This window comes from Macrotis lagotis, chromosome 3, assembly GCF_037893015.1.
Source record: "Macrotis lagotis isolate mMagLag1 chromosome 3, bilby.v1.9.chrom.fasta, whole genome shotgun sequence".
Taxonomy (NCBI): domain Eukaryota; kingdom Metazoa; phylum Chordata; class Mammalia; order Peramelemorphia; family Peramelidae; genus Macrotis; species Macrotis lagotis.
In genome coordinates this window covers 217,285,452-217,302,936 of record NC_133660.1, presented here as the reverse complement: position 1 = coordinate 217,302,936, position 17,485 = coordinate 217,285,452, and the positions used below count along the sequence as shown (strand labels likewise).

The following is a 17,485-nucleotide window of genomic DNA, read 5'->3' as shown; positions in this document are numbered from 1 at the left end:
CATAATGTTTGCCCATGGATGAAGAACTGGGATGACATAGCTTAGCCATTTGGTCTTTTTTTCTATAATTTTCTATAATTAAAACTCTTTATTAAAGTTTATGTACATAAACTTCATATCTACTTACTAATTACTAATGTTTAAAAAATAAATTTAAATTCAAATATAATATAGCATAATCTTAAATGAAATAAAGCATTATATAATGAGAAGTACATTGCACTAGGAGCTAGGTGACCTGAAACAATTCTAATTGTGTGATATCAGACAAACTGCTTCTTTTGGATGCCTCAGGTTTCTTTAATTGTTTAAACTGTTTTAGTGTTTAATGGTCTCTTAGAAAACCCATGTTATGGTCATCTTAAGATCTTTTCCAACTCTAATATCGATGACTATGTTCAATGTTTTAAGACCCCTCCCAACTTTGATGTTCTATGTTCTGAGACCCCTCCTCACTTCGCCATTTTAAATTGTAAGCTCCCTCTCTCAACTCTTATACCCTCTATTTTATAGTCTGTTGCCCTTGTCAACTCTGACTTTCTATATTCTATGACTTATCTTCTTAGGACATAGTATATGTCTATTATAAATCACTCATCTATTTTTAAGGAATAAGCCAATGTAAAATGGAGGCAGTCAAAGTGCTGTAGCATTCTTTTTTGAGTGGTAGCTCCTTGAATGGCATTGTGTTGAGTAGAGAACCACAAGAAAGGCACCAAGAGCTGAAAGGTTCAGAAAAAAAATGAAGCTTCTGACACAGGTGTACGAACAATTTGCTTGTAAACTTTAATATTTTCTTACAGTAGAAACATACAGTACAAGCTACACTGAGTATTCATTTTACAGTAAAGCCTGCCAATATAATGTAAGACTAATCTATACCCAAAATGTAAAAATAAAAGGCATGTTATTTTTTCACATCATCTGCATTTTTTCATATATATGGTGTTAATTCTATAAGAATCATTTACTCTCTTCCAGCAGCTTGACCTAGGTGTCAGCTGCTGTAGCCAATTACCACATTTGTTCCTTCTGAGAGTCATGAGAAGGGTGAGTTTGTGTGGTGTCAAATGGATTCAATAAGGAGTCAGGTGACCTAAGTTCCGGTCCCCGCTTTGCCACTAGCTGTGAGACCTTAGGCAAGTCATCCCCTCTTGGGGCCTTGGCTTCCTCATCTGTGGAATGAGGTCATCATACTAAGTCATCTCTAAGGTTCCTATCAACGCTACAAGTTTATAATTCTGCCACAGATCTCTCCATTTACAGCCCTATATTGAACTCAAAGTGTTTCCAAATATGATTTCACATTCAAGAGGACATGAAAAGCACAGCTTTCCATCCAAAGAGCTTCATGCTACAACACAGAGCTTTGGATCTCAACCAATCTGATGGGATCTCCCTTTATGAATATGGCCTCCACACCAGTGATAGGATTCCTGGAGACTAGTCCTTTCTTGGGTGACACTCAGAAGCTTCTGTACAAGGAAAATATTGAGACTCTCTACTCTTTTCCTAATACTACAGATAATTTTAAAATACTCTAATACTAACTTCAGAACCACTGGGTCCAATTTTGCCTTTGGTTGTCATTCTTTGGAGCAACTCCAATAGGAGGTATTTTGGGCTCCACTAAAGGCAAAATTTGGTCCTTCGTTTTAATTCTGTGACATCAGAATGGGTCGTCCCTGTACAGAAATGGCTCAGGCTCACACATGTTAGGCCACCTTGTCATTAGTCAACAAGAAATTAGGATTAGTTTGAAAAAGAGGTAGCCAACATTCCAGAATCCAAGAAGATGACAATAACACCTAGGGACTCCTTCTCTACATGACCACTTCAGGCTCAATATTAAAAAGCAAATCATCATTTCCTCTTCGAACTTCAAGTAGTAGGGGCGACTCCTTCATCACAGCTTCCTGCAGTTCACTGGAGTTCTTCAAGGGTCGGCCATTTACTTTCACAATGATGTCTCCATCTTTGATTCCACCTCTGCAGAGGAGATCAATTGGATATAATTACAATTCACAAGTAGCTTAAAGTCAGGTCTTTATCTCTGGCATGGGTTACTTTTTCTTATTTTAGTGGACTTAGAGAAGGTGAATTTGATAATAGCCTTTTGCTACTCTTTGCTGCCTAGGGACCACAGATGATAAAATATTGGAAATATTACATATAATTACCCTGATTCAAGTTTCATCACTTTTGGCTTACAACATAATTAATTTCTCTGTTTCTAACCTCTCCTTTCTCTAATTCATCCATCATATAACCACAGAAATCATCTTTTTAAAATGTATTGTTCATTCATTTCACTCACGCCTGACTCTTCATGACCCCATTTGGAGTGTTCTTGGCAGAGATACTGTAGTGGTTTGCCATTTTCTCTCCAGCTCATTTGTCAGATAAGGAAAGGGAGACAAAGAAGGTTAAATGACTTGGCCAGGGTCACACAACTAGTAGTCTGAGACCATATTTAAATTCAGGGAGATGAGTCTTCCTGATTCCAGGCCAGGCACTCTTTCCACTGAGATATCTAGCAACCCTTTCTAATGACCATATTTTTTTTTCCTCAGGAGACTTTTGTGGCTACTCATTGTCTCTAGGACAAAATGTAAACTGTTTTATTTGGAATTGAGGGTCTTACATAATCTAGATGGAGCAAGTCTCATTTTATATTTTTCCCCTTTTACATATCTCCCTCCTGAATTGGGTCAGAAGGTTCATAAGATGTTAGAACTGGAAAGGCCTTAGAAATAACCTAGTGCCAAATGAGGAACTAAATCCCAGTGAACTTAAGACTTGTGGGGTCACTTGGCCAGTAAATGGTAGAGATGAAATTCAAACATGACTCCAGATCCCTGACTCACAAACCTTTAAATTCCTAGATCAATATGCTTTTCATTATACTATACAGCTTCTTCCAAATGATCAGCAATTCTCTGTTCCTGAGGAACACATGGTCAAAGTAAAACAACTTAGCCCTAACTTCGCATTTTCTTTGGTTTATCATGAATAGTTAAAAACAAAAAACGCTAACACCCTTTATCTTGAAAAATTACAAAACACAAGTTAAATTAGAAGCAGAAATCTAAATAGTTTCCAACTGCCTGAATGAAGTCTTTTGGACTCAGAACTATACTTGCTTGCTCACCTTTGGGATGGTGAATTTGGGACTACCTCATGAACATAAATTCCACTGCTGACATCCGGAAAATCGGGATTGTTATCCTTCAGTTCTTCCACCAAACTGAAAAGAGATTTTAAAAAAATTGTTATCATTATTTACCTTTAGGTCCACATGAGAAATCTGAGTCTCAGAGACAATCAAAGCACTTGCCTTAGATTGCTCAGGCAAATAGGTGAAGTGACAAGGATGTAGTGGATAGTATAGAAACTCTTCCTCCCCACTCCCTATTTCCAGTTCTGACATTTAATGTTCTAAGCTCTCTACCAGCTCTGACATACTTTATTCTAAAATCCCTACCAGCTCTGACATTCTATTCTTTGAATTCGGGGTCCTCATGACTCCAGGGTTGATGCTCTATCCATTGCAGCACCTAGCTACCCCCTGATGTTCTAATTTCTTTTTTTTTTAGGTGTTTTTTTTTTGCAAGGCAAATGGGGTTAAGTGACTTGCCCAAGGCCACACAGCTAGGTAATTATTAAGTGTCTGAGACCGGATTTGAACCCAGGTACTCCTGACTCCAAGGCCAGTGCTTTATCCACCGTGCCACCTAGCTGCCCCTGATGTTCTAATTTCTAAGGTCACCTTTGAACATTCTAGGATTCCATGAGATTAAATAAAAGGAACAGCTAAAGAATAATTAGTGAGAGCTGTGGTACATGTGGTAATGAGGGAGGTTTTCCCCAGGGTTCTAATCAATGCAGAACTATAAAAGTATAGGGTAGGAGGTCCTTGGAACCTGCTGTATCAATATATTTTTCCTAAGGACTTTTCTTAGTAGATGTTTACTCCCCTAATAGCCCAGAATTAAATTCAATTCAAAGAAATTTTTTAAGACTCTGTTCAAGGTTTTGTTTTATGATGAACAATGCCACAGGCAACAGTGTTCTAAATCCTTTCCTTTTCTTTGGGGGGGGGGAGGCTGTGATCAGGGAGTGGTACAAAGGACATCAATTGGGTTTGAAGAGAACAGAGAAATCAAGTTAAATTGATTTAAAATTTTTTTTTTCATGATTGGTGATGGTAGATGACTGGACAAAGCATAGTGGCACTAAAATATTTCTAAGGGGCAAATATAAGAATGGATGGTTTCATTAAAGGCAGCATGAGAGTGGAGATGCATGAATAAGTTCCTTCCTTCCTAAATTCAAATCAAGTGCTTTATAAAGCCATAATCACCTAGAACCATAATTTTGGGGACAAATATGAAGCATTAACATGAGAAATGGAAGGAGATACTATGCAGCTACACAAGGATTCTAGAGATAGTTTGTAGGTCAGGTTTCTTTATAACCTTGTTACGCAGGACAGGTAGGTGATTCAATGGATAAAATGCTAGGCCAGGTGTCAGGAGACTCAGATTCCTGAGTTCAAATCTTACCTTAGACACTTATTAGACTCTAAGGAAAACCTCATAACACTATTTGCCTCAGTTTCCTCATAAATGTAAAATGAGCAAGAGAGGGAAATAACAAATCACTCCAGTATCTTTACCAAGAAAATTTCAAATGGGGTCATGAAGAGTTGGACACCACTGAACAGCAGTAAGAAGTAACTGCCTGAACATCTTTTTTTGTTTTGAATCAGTAGAAATAGACATGTCCTCTCCATCATTGGCTAACTAAGCTATTGTATAGCCAATGATGGTACAGTATCCAAGGAAGGTCATTAAATGTTGTCATGATGTTGACTAACAGCTCAGTCAGACAGTGATTTACGTCAAAAACTGGATAGAGAGTAATATCTAGCTTCCACAAATATTTTTATCCCTGAGACTTTATTAGAGCAAAAATTTGATGCAGAACCTTTACAATTTTGTGGTTGAAATAATACTGATTGTAAGTTTATAGATGAAGAGCTAGAAATACACGAAGGTCACACAGATAGGTAATTATTAAATGTCTAAGTCTGAATTTGAACTCAGGTCCTCCTGACTCCAGGGCCAGTGCTCTATCCACTGTGCCACCTAGCTGCCCCCTCTTAGAACCTTTTAAGTCCAACTCTTCAATATATTATTTATCAGATCTCAGGAATATCAAAATCACCATAAGGGTTCAGCCTTAGCATACCATCATCCAAAGAGTCTGTACTGGAATGAAGTTTCTAGGGACAGAGTATATAAGGATACAATTATCCCCCATGGAGTTACCTTGAGAAAGGCATTCCTAGGATACCTTGATTTCCCATAATAAACAATAATACATTTTTATAACATGTCATTGGTGTGTTTTGACAGATATGATTTAGCTAAAAACATTTTCATTCATTGACTAGCAGGGATATATTCAGAGGACAAGAACCAAGGTGGCCAAAGAGTAACTTGTAAAGTTTAGCTTGAGGAAAGAAGAGTCTTAGGTGGGAGGGAGGGAGGAGAGATTTTTATCTCTGCCTTCAAGGATCTGAAGGTCTGTTCTATAAAACACGGAATAGACTTATTTTATTTGGCCCCAGATAAAAGAATTAGGACAGATGGGTACAAGTTGCAGAGGGACATTGTAAGAAAAGACTTCTAATAAAAAGAGTGGTGTAGCAATGGAACAGACTATCTTGTGAAGTAGTGGACTCTCTTTTGCTTGAGGTCATCAAGTAGAGGCTTAATGACCCCTTGCTGGAAACTATAGAAGGAAAACCAAACAGGTTGGACAAGCCACCTGCCCTCTGAGGTTCCTTCCAAGTGTGGCCTTCTACCATGCTATGATTTCATCGTGAGTTGGATTAGTTATGAGGAAAATACACAAAGACAAATATAACAGTACTTAACATATTATGGGATCCCCAGCCCCCTCAGACACCTACACTGGTGTAATGGTCCGCATCCGTATGCCAATGAAGCGCTTTTTCACATCTGGAAAAGAAATAGTAGGATACTGTTAGTTTTAGGGGTTCAGTTTTTACTTTGAGATAATGAGCCCAACAGCACTCCCCAAATGATCTCTGCTTTGTACCCTAAATAGTTTGAATAGGAAATTGGCCTCTAATTCATGTAATATAGGGTATGTAATATGGTTCAGGGTAGACAATAAGAAGACCCTTGGTTCTAGAGTTAGAGAATCTCAGTTCAAATTCTGCCTCAGAAGCTCACTAATGATGGGAGACTGTGAACAAGTCACATAAACCTCCTGGATCTCTTTTCCTCATTTATAAAATGGGAGGGTAGACCAGATGGCCTCAGAGGTCATTTTCAACTCTGAGACTAGGGATCCTTTGCTCTTCATTTAATAACTGTCTTCACATATTTGAAGAACTACCAAGTCAAAGAGGGATGACACCTGATCCATTTGACCTCAGGAGGCAGAACTAGGAAAAGTTGCAGAGAAGCAGATTTTAACTTAATTTAAGGAAAAGTTCCATTAACAGTGAATGGGCCACCTCAGCCAATCACTGAAATCTTTGTTAATAATAATGTTTGCCCTTCATTTCCAAAGAAGTCCATGACAACAGGGAGGTGATGCTATGACAAGCACGTGAATTGGATTTGAGTAAGGGAGGGCTGTGATAAGTCACCGGCCTTACTTTCTCCTCCAGAGCATCTGGGTCCAGGGGCCAGATATGAGTCAGGGTGACTGGATGATCCTGAGTGAGGGGCAATCAGCATTAAGTGACTTGCCCAAGGTCATATAGCTCATAAGTGGCAAGTATCTGAGTGTGGATTTGAACTCCCATCCTTCTGATTCTAAGGCCATTTCTCTGTCCACTATGCCATCTAGTTGCCCCAGAATCTTTGTTAAAGTTACTATAAAGGTAGGATAAAGAAGGAAATGACAATCACTTCAGTATCTTTGCCAAGCAAACTCCAGGTGGGGTCATGAAGCATGGGACACAGTTGAACAACAACTACAAATGGCTACTTGGACCTCCTTTTGCGTTGAATCAGCATAAAGTAAGCTGACCACAGTTCCTGCCAACTCTGGAGATTCTGTTGTTCTAAGGTCACTTCTAGATGTAACGTTCTGGGAGTCCAGCTTTATTGAGCACTGACCACACGTCTAGCCAATGCTTGGGACTGTTGTTCAATAGTTCAGTCATATCTGACTCTTTGTGACCTTGTGGATCATACTGTCCATGGGGGTTTTCTTGGCAAAGATACTAGACTGCCATTTTCCTTCCCCACTGGGTAAAGTGATTTGTCCAGGGTCACACAGCTACAAAGTGTCTGAGAACAAATTTGAACTCAGGTCTTTTTGCTTCCAGACCTACCACTCTGTTCACTGAGCCATATAACTGAACTGGGGATTAGGAAAATACAAAGAACCATATAACAATGTACTGAAATTTATATTTATCATTTATTTTTAAATACACAATGTGGACAATATGGTTTTATTTTGGGGCATCACAAAATAGCTATATAGCTATTTTATTATATATTATATTATATTATATATTTAGCTATATAGTCATATAGCCACCAAATATAGAGGGTGCCTCAGAAATCATAGGCTGTGTTCAATCTTAAGGTTTTAAGTTGTTAGGCTGTTAAAACTTCAGCAATTTTATAATTATTTTTAATAGTTCAATAAGCTTTATAGCTTAACTGTTTTAAACCATACTAAGACTTTTGGGGCACCCTATACCTAATGTAATGCAATAGAAAGAATGTTAGACCAAGATATGGGGAACTCCACCATCGACTTTCCTTGAGCAAGTTTATTAAACTCTAGTGATGTTATGATGCTTTAATGAGGTAATGAATATGAGCAAACTTTTCAATTATAAACCTCAAACACTACTCTCACTGAGTTAAGATTTTTAAAAGATGTCTTAATGAGGATTGTGCAAGCTATATTACTATAAAATCACAGATAATAGCAGGTCCAAACAGACATATACTTTTTTTTTTAGTTTTTTCAAGGCAATGGGGTTAAGTGGCTTGCCCAAGACCACACAGCTAGGTAACTATTAAGTGTCTGAGGCCAGATTTGAACTCAGGTACTCCTGACTCCAGGACTGGTGCTCTATCCAATGCACCACCTAGGTGCCCCCAGGCATATACTTTTGAACTTAGCATATGCTTGAAGAGAATCTTTTCCCACCTGTTAAGCCCAACTTTTCTGATGCTCCCTAATGACAGTACTGTGGCACAATCTGTATTATATTTTAGGTTACTTGTGTACATGTCCTGCTTCTGGTAGACTATAAGCTATGTGTGGATAAGAAATCATATTCTTGTCATCTCTGAATCACTCCATTTCCCAGATTATTGGCACAGGTTCTCAATAAATAGAAATGTAAAGTTACAAAATGTCCTACAAATTATTCAGGCTATTCTTCCATCCAAATTCTTCCATCCAAAGAATTCCTTATATATGGCAACCCCAACTGCTCAAACAAGTCCAAGGATAAAGAATTCACTACCTGCTTGGGATGACCCATTCAATTCTAGGAAAAAGAGGAAGGGGACAAGTATTTATGCTCTAATTCAGGGATAACAAATATTAAATTCTATATTTGGCCCTTGAAAAGTTTTTTTGAGTGATGCAGTGCAGTAAAGCTAAAAGATTGGAGATTCATGCTCTAATTGTTGATGTACTGAATCTTATATTTACCATTTATTTTAAAGACACAATTTGGGCATATAGTTTTTTTTTTAGTTTTTGCTAGGCAATGAGGTTAAGTGGCTTGCCCAAGGCCACACAGCTAGGTAATTATTAAGCGTCTGAGGCCAGATTTGAAACCAGGTGCTCCTGACTCCAGGGCTGGTGCTCTCTCCACTGTACCACTTAGTTGCCCCAGAGCTTTATTTTTTCATAATAAAATAGTTATCCAACCACCAAATATAGAAGGTGTTCCAGAAATCTTAGTGGTTTTAAGCAGTTAAGCTATTAAGCTTTAAAAATTTATTTTTAATAATGTAATAAACTTTATAATTTAATGGTTTAAAACTACACTAAGACTTCTGGGGTCCCCTTTATTAAGGCAGCTTATTTTCATCTTATATTGAAGAAAAAATGTGCTTCCTATCTTCCACTCATTGGTCTCACTCCTTCCCTTTGTTGATCTGATGAGTAGTTTTGCACAAATTTCAATCACATCATCTTAAAGAAATAAATGTACCAATGCAGCTGCTCACATATTTAGCTAATGAATCAGTTCTCTGTGGACAGAACTTTTTCCTAGATCTACAGTTCATTTGTAAGATTTTTTAAGGGTAAATGGCACCTTAAATTTTTTGTAGCTAAGTTCTCATACCCTCCCATAGTTCTGGCAACCAGTGAGTAAGAAGAATAACAAACACTGGGTTTGGGAATCAGAGGGTCTGAATTTGAATGCCAACTCTGCTACTTTGCTGCCTGTGCAACTCTGAGCAAACCACTAGCCTCAGCAAGCCTCAGTTTGCTCATCTATTAAATGAAGTAGTTGAAAAAGATTTCCTTTAAGATCCCTTCCAGCTCTAATCTCTGATCCTATAGCTCTATTGACTGAGCACTGGGAGAGGGAGATGATAACACATTTAGAAAGGAAAGATTTTTGTTGTCCTTCATTCTTGAAGATGATCATGACATCAGAAGGTGATGCCATCATGTGCATTTGAATGGATTAAGTGAAGGGTGGTTGAAAAAAAGAAAGAACTTCTGCTCTTAAGGAGTATATGGTCTGGAAGGGGATTAAGACATAGATGGATAGCTACAACATACACTATTATTTGATAAATGCATCGAATGGTGAAAAAAGAAAATGAAAACCCACTAAGTGAGAACTGTGTGGAAAAGTTCATGCTAACCTGGGGTGTAGAATCCCAGTTAGTTCAACTTCCAAAGTATAGTAAAAAACAAAAAAAAAAAAACAAAGAAAAAGAATGTGCTTAGGGAAAAGAGGACATTTAGGTTAATGGAATGTTGATCCTTTGATCAACTAGGTAATCCTCTTTTTTTTTCCTCTCTGATTGTTGAAAAGTCTCTTAATTAAGGGTACCAGCAGTGGACAGAACAGTGTTCAGGAGTCAGGAAATTCAAATCTGGACTCAGACATTAACTAGTCATGTGACCCTAAGTAAGCCACTTAACCTGTTTGCCTCGGTGTTCTCATCTGTAAAATGATTGGACAATTATTGAGAAAAACCCCAAGACATGATTGAAAATGACTGAATATGAGTTCATTGTATGGTATTGAGACCCAGGAGCCAATGGGTCATATGCTAGTCATCTTCACTAGAAATGTTGCTCTAATCAATTCACTTCTACTCACTTCTCCTCTTCTTTGTAATATGGGAATATTGCAACTAGCCTTCATGGCTCTCAGGTTTGTTGTAAATTTGAAATGATATGATGTGTATGAAAGTCCTTTGAAAATTCGTGTTTATTCACAATTCCCTACTTTAGTAAGTATTATATGTTGAACACTGTAAATTTTTGAGTATTATGATTTCTGTAGGTAGGTATACAAAATCTTCAGTCTATATTCATTAGATCCTTTTGTGCTCAGCAGTGATTGCATAAATTCTAGGAAAGGGATTCATAGTATAGAAATGAGTTTTCTAATTAAATCTCTTGGTAATTTGTCCTGCAAATAAGTCCTATTTACTCAATATTTCTCTGCAGTTGCAATTCAGATTATCATTTTCAAAGAATCAGGCTCATCTCATTAATTGAGAATGGTCACCTTACAACAAAGCCTGTCTGGAGTCAGTTGATGCCTAGTTGATGAGGTTTTCATTCCAAGGTTCTTCAGATTTCTAGTTTGGATTGAAGCAGTGCTAATAGGTCTTTGGATGGCACAAGTGAATCATTAATGCCCATTGATTGTGGGCTGGAGGCAGACTGGCATGGTGGACTTGTTGGGTGCTGAAATTTGAGTAAGGAAACCTAGACTTGAGACCTGATACTTATCTATGTGACCCTGAGTTATTCACTTCTCTAGGTCTCAGTTAATCATATGTAAAATGGGACCAATCTTAAACTGCAGGTATTAAAAATAATGTAATATACAAAACTCCTTTTGAAAAAGAGAATTAAATTTGGAATCAAAAGACAGATTTGAATCCCAGTTCTCCTTACTGCCTTTGTTAACTTGGACAAATAATGACATTGCCTTTAGTCTTGGTTTCCTTATCATTACCATGGGGAGGAAAGGGAAAGGGTTGAACTAGATTACATATAAACTTCTATCCAGCTCTAAATTTTCTGATCCACTGGGAAGTACATTTTCAGGCATTTAAATCACAACATGAAAAGCAGTGTGGACACAGGGCTGAGTCAGGAAGACCTTGGTGTAAGTCTGCTTCTGACTCATTTGGGGCAAGTCACCTCTTGGGAGGTTATTGAGGATCTCTCAGAAGGTCTCAGGATCCCCCAGGAAATTCTTAAGAAATGGAAGTTGCTGTAAAATTGCTTATATACCTTGGTAGAGGGAATTTTACCCTATCCACAATTTCTTACACTGATGAAATTATCACAAATTTGAACCTTATAAAAGGACTAGAGTAGGTTGACTCTTCACATGGTTCACAAAGTTTATGGATTCACTGCCATCAAGTAAATTGTAAATTGGAGAAAAAAATATCCTCAATGGAGCTCAAGAAGGCAGTTAATTCTTTGGAAGGTTTGAAGAATTATTATTAACAAAAATACAATCATTGACATTTACATAGAACTTTATAATAATAAATTTTTTTCATATACAATAGTACTATGAGGTAGGCAGTTTAAGGATTACTATGCTCCTTTTATAGATGATAAAACTGATGCTCAAAAAATAATTCAGGAATGTAATATGTAATATAATAGCTTAGTTTGTATATATAGATATTTGCTTGTTGTCTCTCCCATTAGATTATAAGCTTCTTGAAGGCAGGAACTATCTTTTGCCTCTTTTTGAATGCCCATCTACTTAACACAATGTCTATGTCATAGCAGACTCTTAATAAATGTTTATTCACTGATTATTAACTGAATATCTTGCCCAATCATAGAAGGCAGAAATGGGAGTAATGGTTAGAGAAAGGAAGATTTCTTACTCAGGGTAAGAAAAAAACAACTTTGAACTATTAAACTTGTATAAAAGTAGATTGGCTGCTTATTAGGAAAAAATAATTGCCCTATCCCTGGAGGTTTTTGGGTAGAGGCCGAATGTTTGCTTGTCCAGGTTCAGCTTCTTCTCATCCTATGGACAGATTTCATGCCATTTGGTCTCTCTTCCAATTTCCAAAATAAGTGAGTCTCTATTTATGAACTCTTAGAGTTATAAGAGTTTCCAAGAGATGATAGAGACTAAAGACTTCATTTTATAGATGTGTAAACTGAGGTAATATGAAATGAAGTGATATGCAATTACATAATGAGCAGGGATGAGAATAGGATCTTTTTAATATTTTTTTATTCCACCAACAATGAATCTCCTGCCACATTGTCTTTTCAGTCTTGTTAAATTGAATTCATCCCAAAGCCCCCAAAATTGAAAACCCTGGCATGAGCTTTGAAATGACCAAATTGTTTCCACTTCAAGGGCCAGACGTTACACCTGAGAAGCCAGAGGAACCAGCAGGGAATGAATCCATAGCCCATCTCAGAGTAATGCACTAATGACTGCTGCCTTTGTTGATCATTTTCCATACAAGTCATGGGGCTCCAAGGATTTTTAAAAAGGGACATAAATTATTCAAACTGTAAACAACCAATGAAAGCTTCATATATATAATTATATACATTGCACCAGGATTGAGAAAAAAATGGAAAAATTATTAGAGATTCTTTAAAATGAAGAGATAAAAGGACTTTGAATTAACAGAGTTTGGCTTATATGATGCTTTTATTAGAAGAAATAACAGACCTTTGAATCACTTGAAGCTACCAAATTGTGCATCCTTTTTGATAAATAGAAAATGTCTTAACAAAGTTTGGCTATTTTCTGCAGAATTATAGGAAATTAGAGGATTTCTTTTATTGGTTAGTGAGGTGTAGACACAATACAGGACAGATCTGTCCCTAAGAGTTTATTTTCTTAAACATAAACATAGACATCCATCCATATTGTGTGAGTCAGTCTAGTGTACTAGAGATAGTTCCTCTATTCTCTCTCTGTTTAAACCATTCCTGGGCAACTATGTTCGGTTTGGAGGTTCATGTTTTTGAAAAGACATTGACAAGTTAAGAGTCACCAGTGGAGGAAAATCAGCTGATGAGAGGACTAGAAACCAGGTCATATGAGAATTAATTCAAGGAATGGGGGATGGTGAGCTTGGCGAAGAGATGATTTGGGTGGGATAGAGATAAGGGTATTATGGCTATCTTCAGTGACATGAAGGGTTGTTATATGGAAGGATTACATATTTTGGGAGGGTCACGAGGGACAAATGGATAAGACAAATGGGAATGGTAGGACAATACTGAGGAATGGATACATTTTAGTTCAATATAAAGAATAACTTTTTAATAATAAAAGTTATTCAAAAGTGCAATAGGATACTTGTGAGGTGAGGTAGTAAGCTCCCTGTAAATTAGAGTGTTCAAGAAGATGTTGGATAGATACCTGTTGGGGATCATTTAAAAGAGATTCCTGATTGGGAGGAGAGTTAATGATCTGTTCATGCCCCCTCTGGATCAGATGCTTTTATAGAGAATAAGAAAAACCAAAATGGAAGTTGAATATAATGACCATAAGAAAACCTTGTGCGACAACATGCGACTCAGTGTCCTTAGATGGTTGGAATTGAGAGGAAAGAGATTATGTTTGATGTCTTCTCTTTCTTAGATTATTATGATGATATCTGAACTAGAGTTTGACACTGATGGAATATTTGGGTCTGCAGTTTCAGAGAATTGGCAATGGGAAAATGACTACAAAAATAATGATCACTGGCGTTGATGGTCTTTTAAAGTTTGTGAAATCCATTACAGACATCACTTCATTGGATCCTCACAACAATCTATAAGATAAGAATTATTATCCCCAATTTACAGTTGAGAAAACTGAGGCTTAGAGAGGTTAAATGCCTCAAATCCATATCTTCCCAAGAACAGCTGAAATTAGAGAGGCAGTCAGTTCGGCAGATGAAATCTCAGTGGGGAGAAGAGAAATACAGTGGGAACAGAGATGGTTCTGTATGAAAAGAGCCAGACACTTGAATTCAAGATGGAACACTATAACGCACCACTGATTTTATTAAAGGGCATAACAATAATGCCTCCCACTACTCTAATGTTCTGCAATCCTCCAAGTTCTCTAGCATCCACTGTCTCATTGTTTGTCCCAACAGACCTATTGGGAAGAGAGAACATGAATTTTGCAGATGAGGAAACTGATGTAACCAAGGGAAGTCGGGGTGATCATACCAAGGTTACGCAGAGGAAGAGTGAGGACTAAAAGAATGATCCTTCTTATTGTCAGTAGAAGGAAAGAAAAAGATTTTGTTGTTGATAGGAAAAAGGGAAATATTGAAACCAGTGAATAAGGGATTATAAATATGCAGTCATAAGATATTGAAGATTTGAATCAGGAACTAATGATGGTAGGAGTGTGCTATAAAAGAAAGAACACAGGATTGTATTTCAGTTCTAACCCTCTCTTTCCTTCCTCCACTGTTTACTGTCCAAGTAAAATTGGGCAAGCCACTTGCCTTTCCAGAATTCATTTTCCTTTTGTATAAAATGAATGTGTTGGAGTAGACAAGGAATCCTCTTTTAAGCTACAGATCCCTTTGGAAGTAAAATACATAATATAAAATATTTAGAATTACAAAGGAAAGTAATTTAAATAGTTATCAAAATATTAAAAAAAATAAACAAGTTCACAGACCCCCTCCCCTTCTCCTCAGGTTAAGTGCTCCTAGACTGGATAATCTCTGAGATCCTACCTAGCTCTAAATCTTATGATGCTAAGAGATGAAACTTAATGACAACGAAGAAAGAAGTTGGTTTTGACAACTACCTGAGTGTGAATTAAGGTGGGTGAGGGGGCAATTAAGTCAGAGAGGGAGAAGTTGGGGATGAATCACTTAGTGTCTCAACTCTTTGTAAAACTTCTGGGAAATAAGGGATGAAGCTAGTAGCAGACACAAGACAAGCAACTTCTTCACAACATAGTGCTTTGATCCAAGCCTAAGAAATATTTTCTTCTGCTTTGGCTCTCCATGAGAAGAGAGCTGTTGGACTTGGCACTGGTTTGTCCCTGGTCCAGGGCTAGTTCACATGCTTTATTCTCAGGTACCAGCCTGTGTTTTCATCCCCAAGTTAACTGGCCAAAACTGAAGCCTCACTCTTCAGAGAAAGTGGGTACTTTATAGGGACAATTGTTTTTTGTTTTTGTTTTTCCAATCTTCTGAGGGTTGCTTTTTCTAAGGTCTCCAGGCAGGGACATTACCTTTATTTTGCTTGTCATAGGACTCGGTAAGGAAGCGTGTGATACGATCTGAAGGAATAGCAAAAGAGATCCCAGCTGCAACTTTTAATGTGTTTATTCCAATGACTTCTCCATCCTGTGCAAAGAGAGTGGGATAAGTGGTCACTAGAGGAAAATAAAGCAAGCCACATTGCCTGAAAACTTTAAAAAAAGAAAGATAAAGTTAGTCCAGGTTTCTAGTCACTGTAAAATGCTTCCCCAAAGTATCCCTTTTAAAGCTGATTCACTTGTAATGCCCAAATTCCCATTTTATTCTCTACAAACTCAAGGAAGAATTGAATGAGCCCAAACATGACTAACACCTCTAAATGGGTGAAAGTAGACTTTAGACATGCAAGAAAGTCAAAAAGGGAATGTCTTCCTTAGACGTGCATTTTAGAGATAAAGAAATGGAGGCACAGAGTCAAGTGGTTTGCTTACTATCTCATTGTGGGAAGCTTTCATACCTTTTCTTCCTCCATTCTGAATAACCCATGTCACAACCCACTTAAAACAATAGAATTCTGGAATAGGCTTTGGAATATAGAATTATCAGGGCTAGAACAGAGATCACAGAATATTAGAGCAGAAATTTTTTTCAGAGATCACCTGGTCCAAATCTCTTATTTACAAATTTAGAAACTGTGACTCAGAGAGAGGAAATGATCTTCTTAATGATTTAATTTAACTTAACGATGCTAAAGTCCTTAACACTGTCTGATGGTTAAATATCAGAAATTAATGGTTTTAGCACTGAATGTGACTTTAGAGACAAAGCACTCCCATATTCTTAGCTGGTGCACCCTAAAGACAATGGGATTTTTCCATTTGAAACCATGTGTTCTCTCTCCTTTTTAGAAGGTAAATCCTAGAGAACCAGAACTATTTCACTGATCCTTAGTGCTTTGCATACAGGAAGAGGTTAATAAATGCTTTATTCATTTCTATATTTGAAAAAAAGAAATTTTCCAACAATGAGTTCCCCTTCCAGTCTTCCATTTCTACCTTTGGTATTCCTTCCATGCTGGCTAACTGATCAGCCAAGACTATATCACCTGCAGGTCAAAGACAGTACAGCTAGAGAAGTTTTCTATCCTCAGAGTCCTGTCCTCAGGGTATTCCATCCTGAAGTTACAGGGGTGACATTAGAGCCGGGTGAGACCCCTCCTTAGATGGAAGTCTAAGGGAAATCAAACAGCATTCTAAAATGCCTCGTAGACAGACTTCTTGGAAACAGCTTTAAACCAAAGCTCCTAGAGTTTCTCCACTTAGCAGTAATTTTCTCTGACATTGAAGACTTAATCCTGTTTTATGGAGAGACTAATGATCCACTTGATGGATTGCCTGCATTTTTGCTCTCCCACTATGCTCCTTCTTGGTAATCATGTTCAAGCACATTAATAGGAAATTCATGGAAATTCAGAGAGACTTTTGATCTCAAATTAGCTTTCAGTCATGTACTTACCAGATTAACTAGAGGTCCTCCTGAGTTTCCATACTATAAAAAGGAAGTAAAAGACAACTATTAGGTTTTCAACTTTAGAAAAAAAACTTATCTATAGTTCAAAGTACCACAATAAAACATTGGAATTAGAAGGGACCTTGGAACCCTAGTGCACAGCTTCTAATCAACTTCTAATTGTGTTGCCTCCCTAGGTAGAATGTAAGCTTCTTGAAGGCAAGGATTGTGTTATGCTTTTCTTCATATAGTAAGTGTTTAATAAATGCTTATTTAAGGATTGATTATAGTTGGAAGGCATAGAGGACACAGTAAACAAGACCTGAAAGAATCTTAGAATTATGGATAAATAGAGCTAAAAGTAATATTAAAACATCAATTCATCTGAAAGAGTCCTCAGTCTTCTAGAGGCTCAGTTATAAATTAACCTGTCTGATGGATAATTAGTGGTGGCAGTGGGAAATGAAATCAAGTCACGCACTTCTTAGTCTGAGATCACCACTGAACCACAGTACCCAGTTTTCAAAAGG

General features: G+C 37.3%; 1 protein-coding gene across 1 annotated transcript in view; it reads right to left on the bottom strand.

Annotated features, from left to right (window-relative positions):
• Positions 1–229: 229 nt before the first annotated feature.
• HTRA3 (HtrA serine peptidase 3) overlaps positions 230–17,485 on the bottom strand; it is a 52,787-nt gene continuing 35,531 nt past the window's right edge. Inside the window, exons 5-9 of the mRNA XM_074229849.1 lie at positions 16,962–16,994; positions 15,479–15,593; positions 5,981–6,029; positions 3,152–3,247; positions 230–1,989 (exon numbers count right to left, since the gene is read on the bottom strand). Coding sequence (XP_074085950.1) covers positions 1,824–1,989; positions 3,152–3,247; positions 5,981–6,029; positions 15,479–15,593; positions 16,962–16,994 — 459 coding nt within the window. The 3' untranslated portion in view covers positions 230–1,823. The remainder of the gene's footprint in view (positions 1,990–3,151; positions 3,248–5,980; positions 6,030–15,478; positions 15,594–16,961; positions 16,995–17,485) is intronic.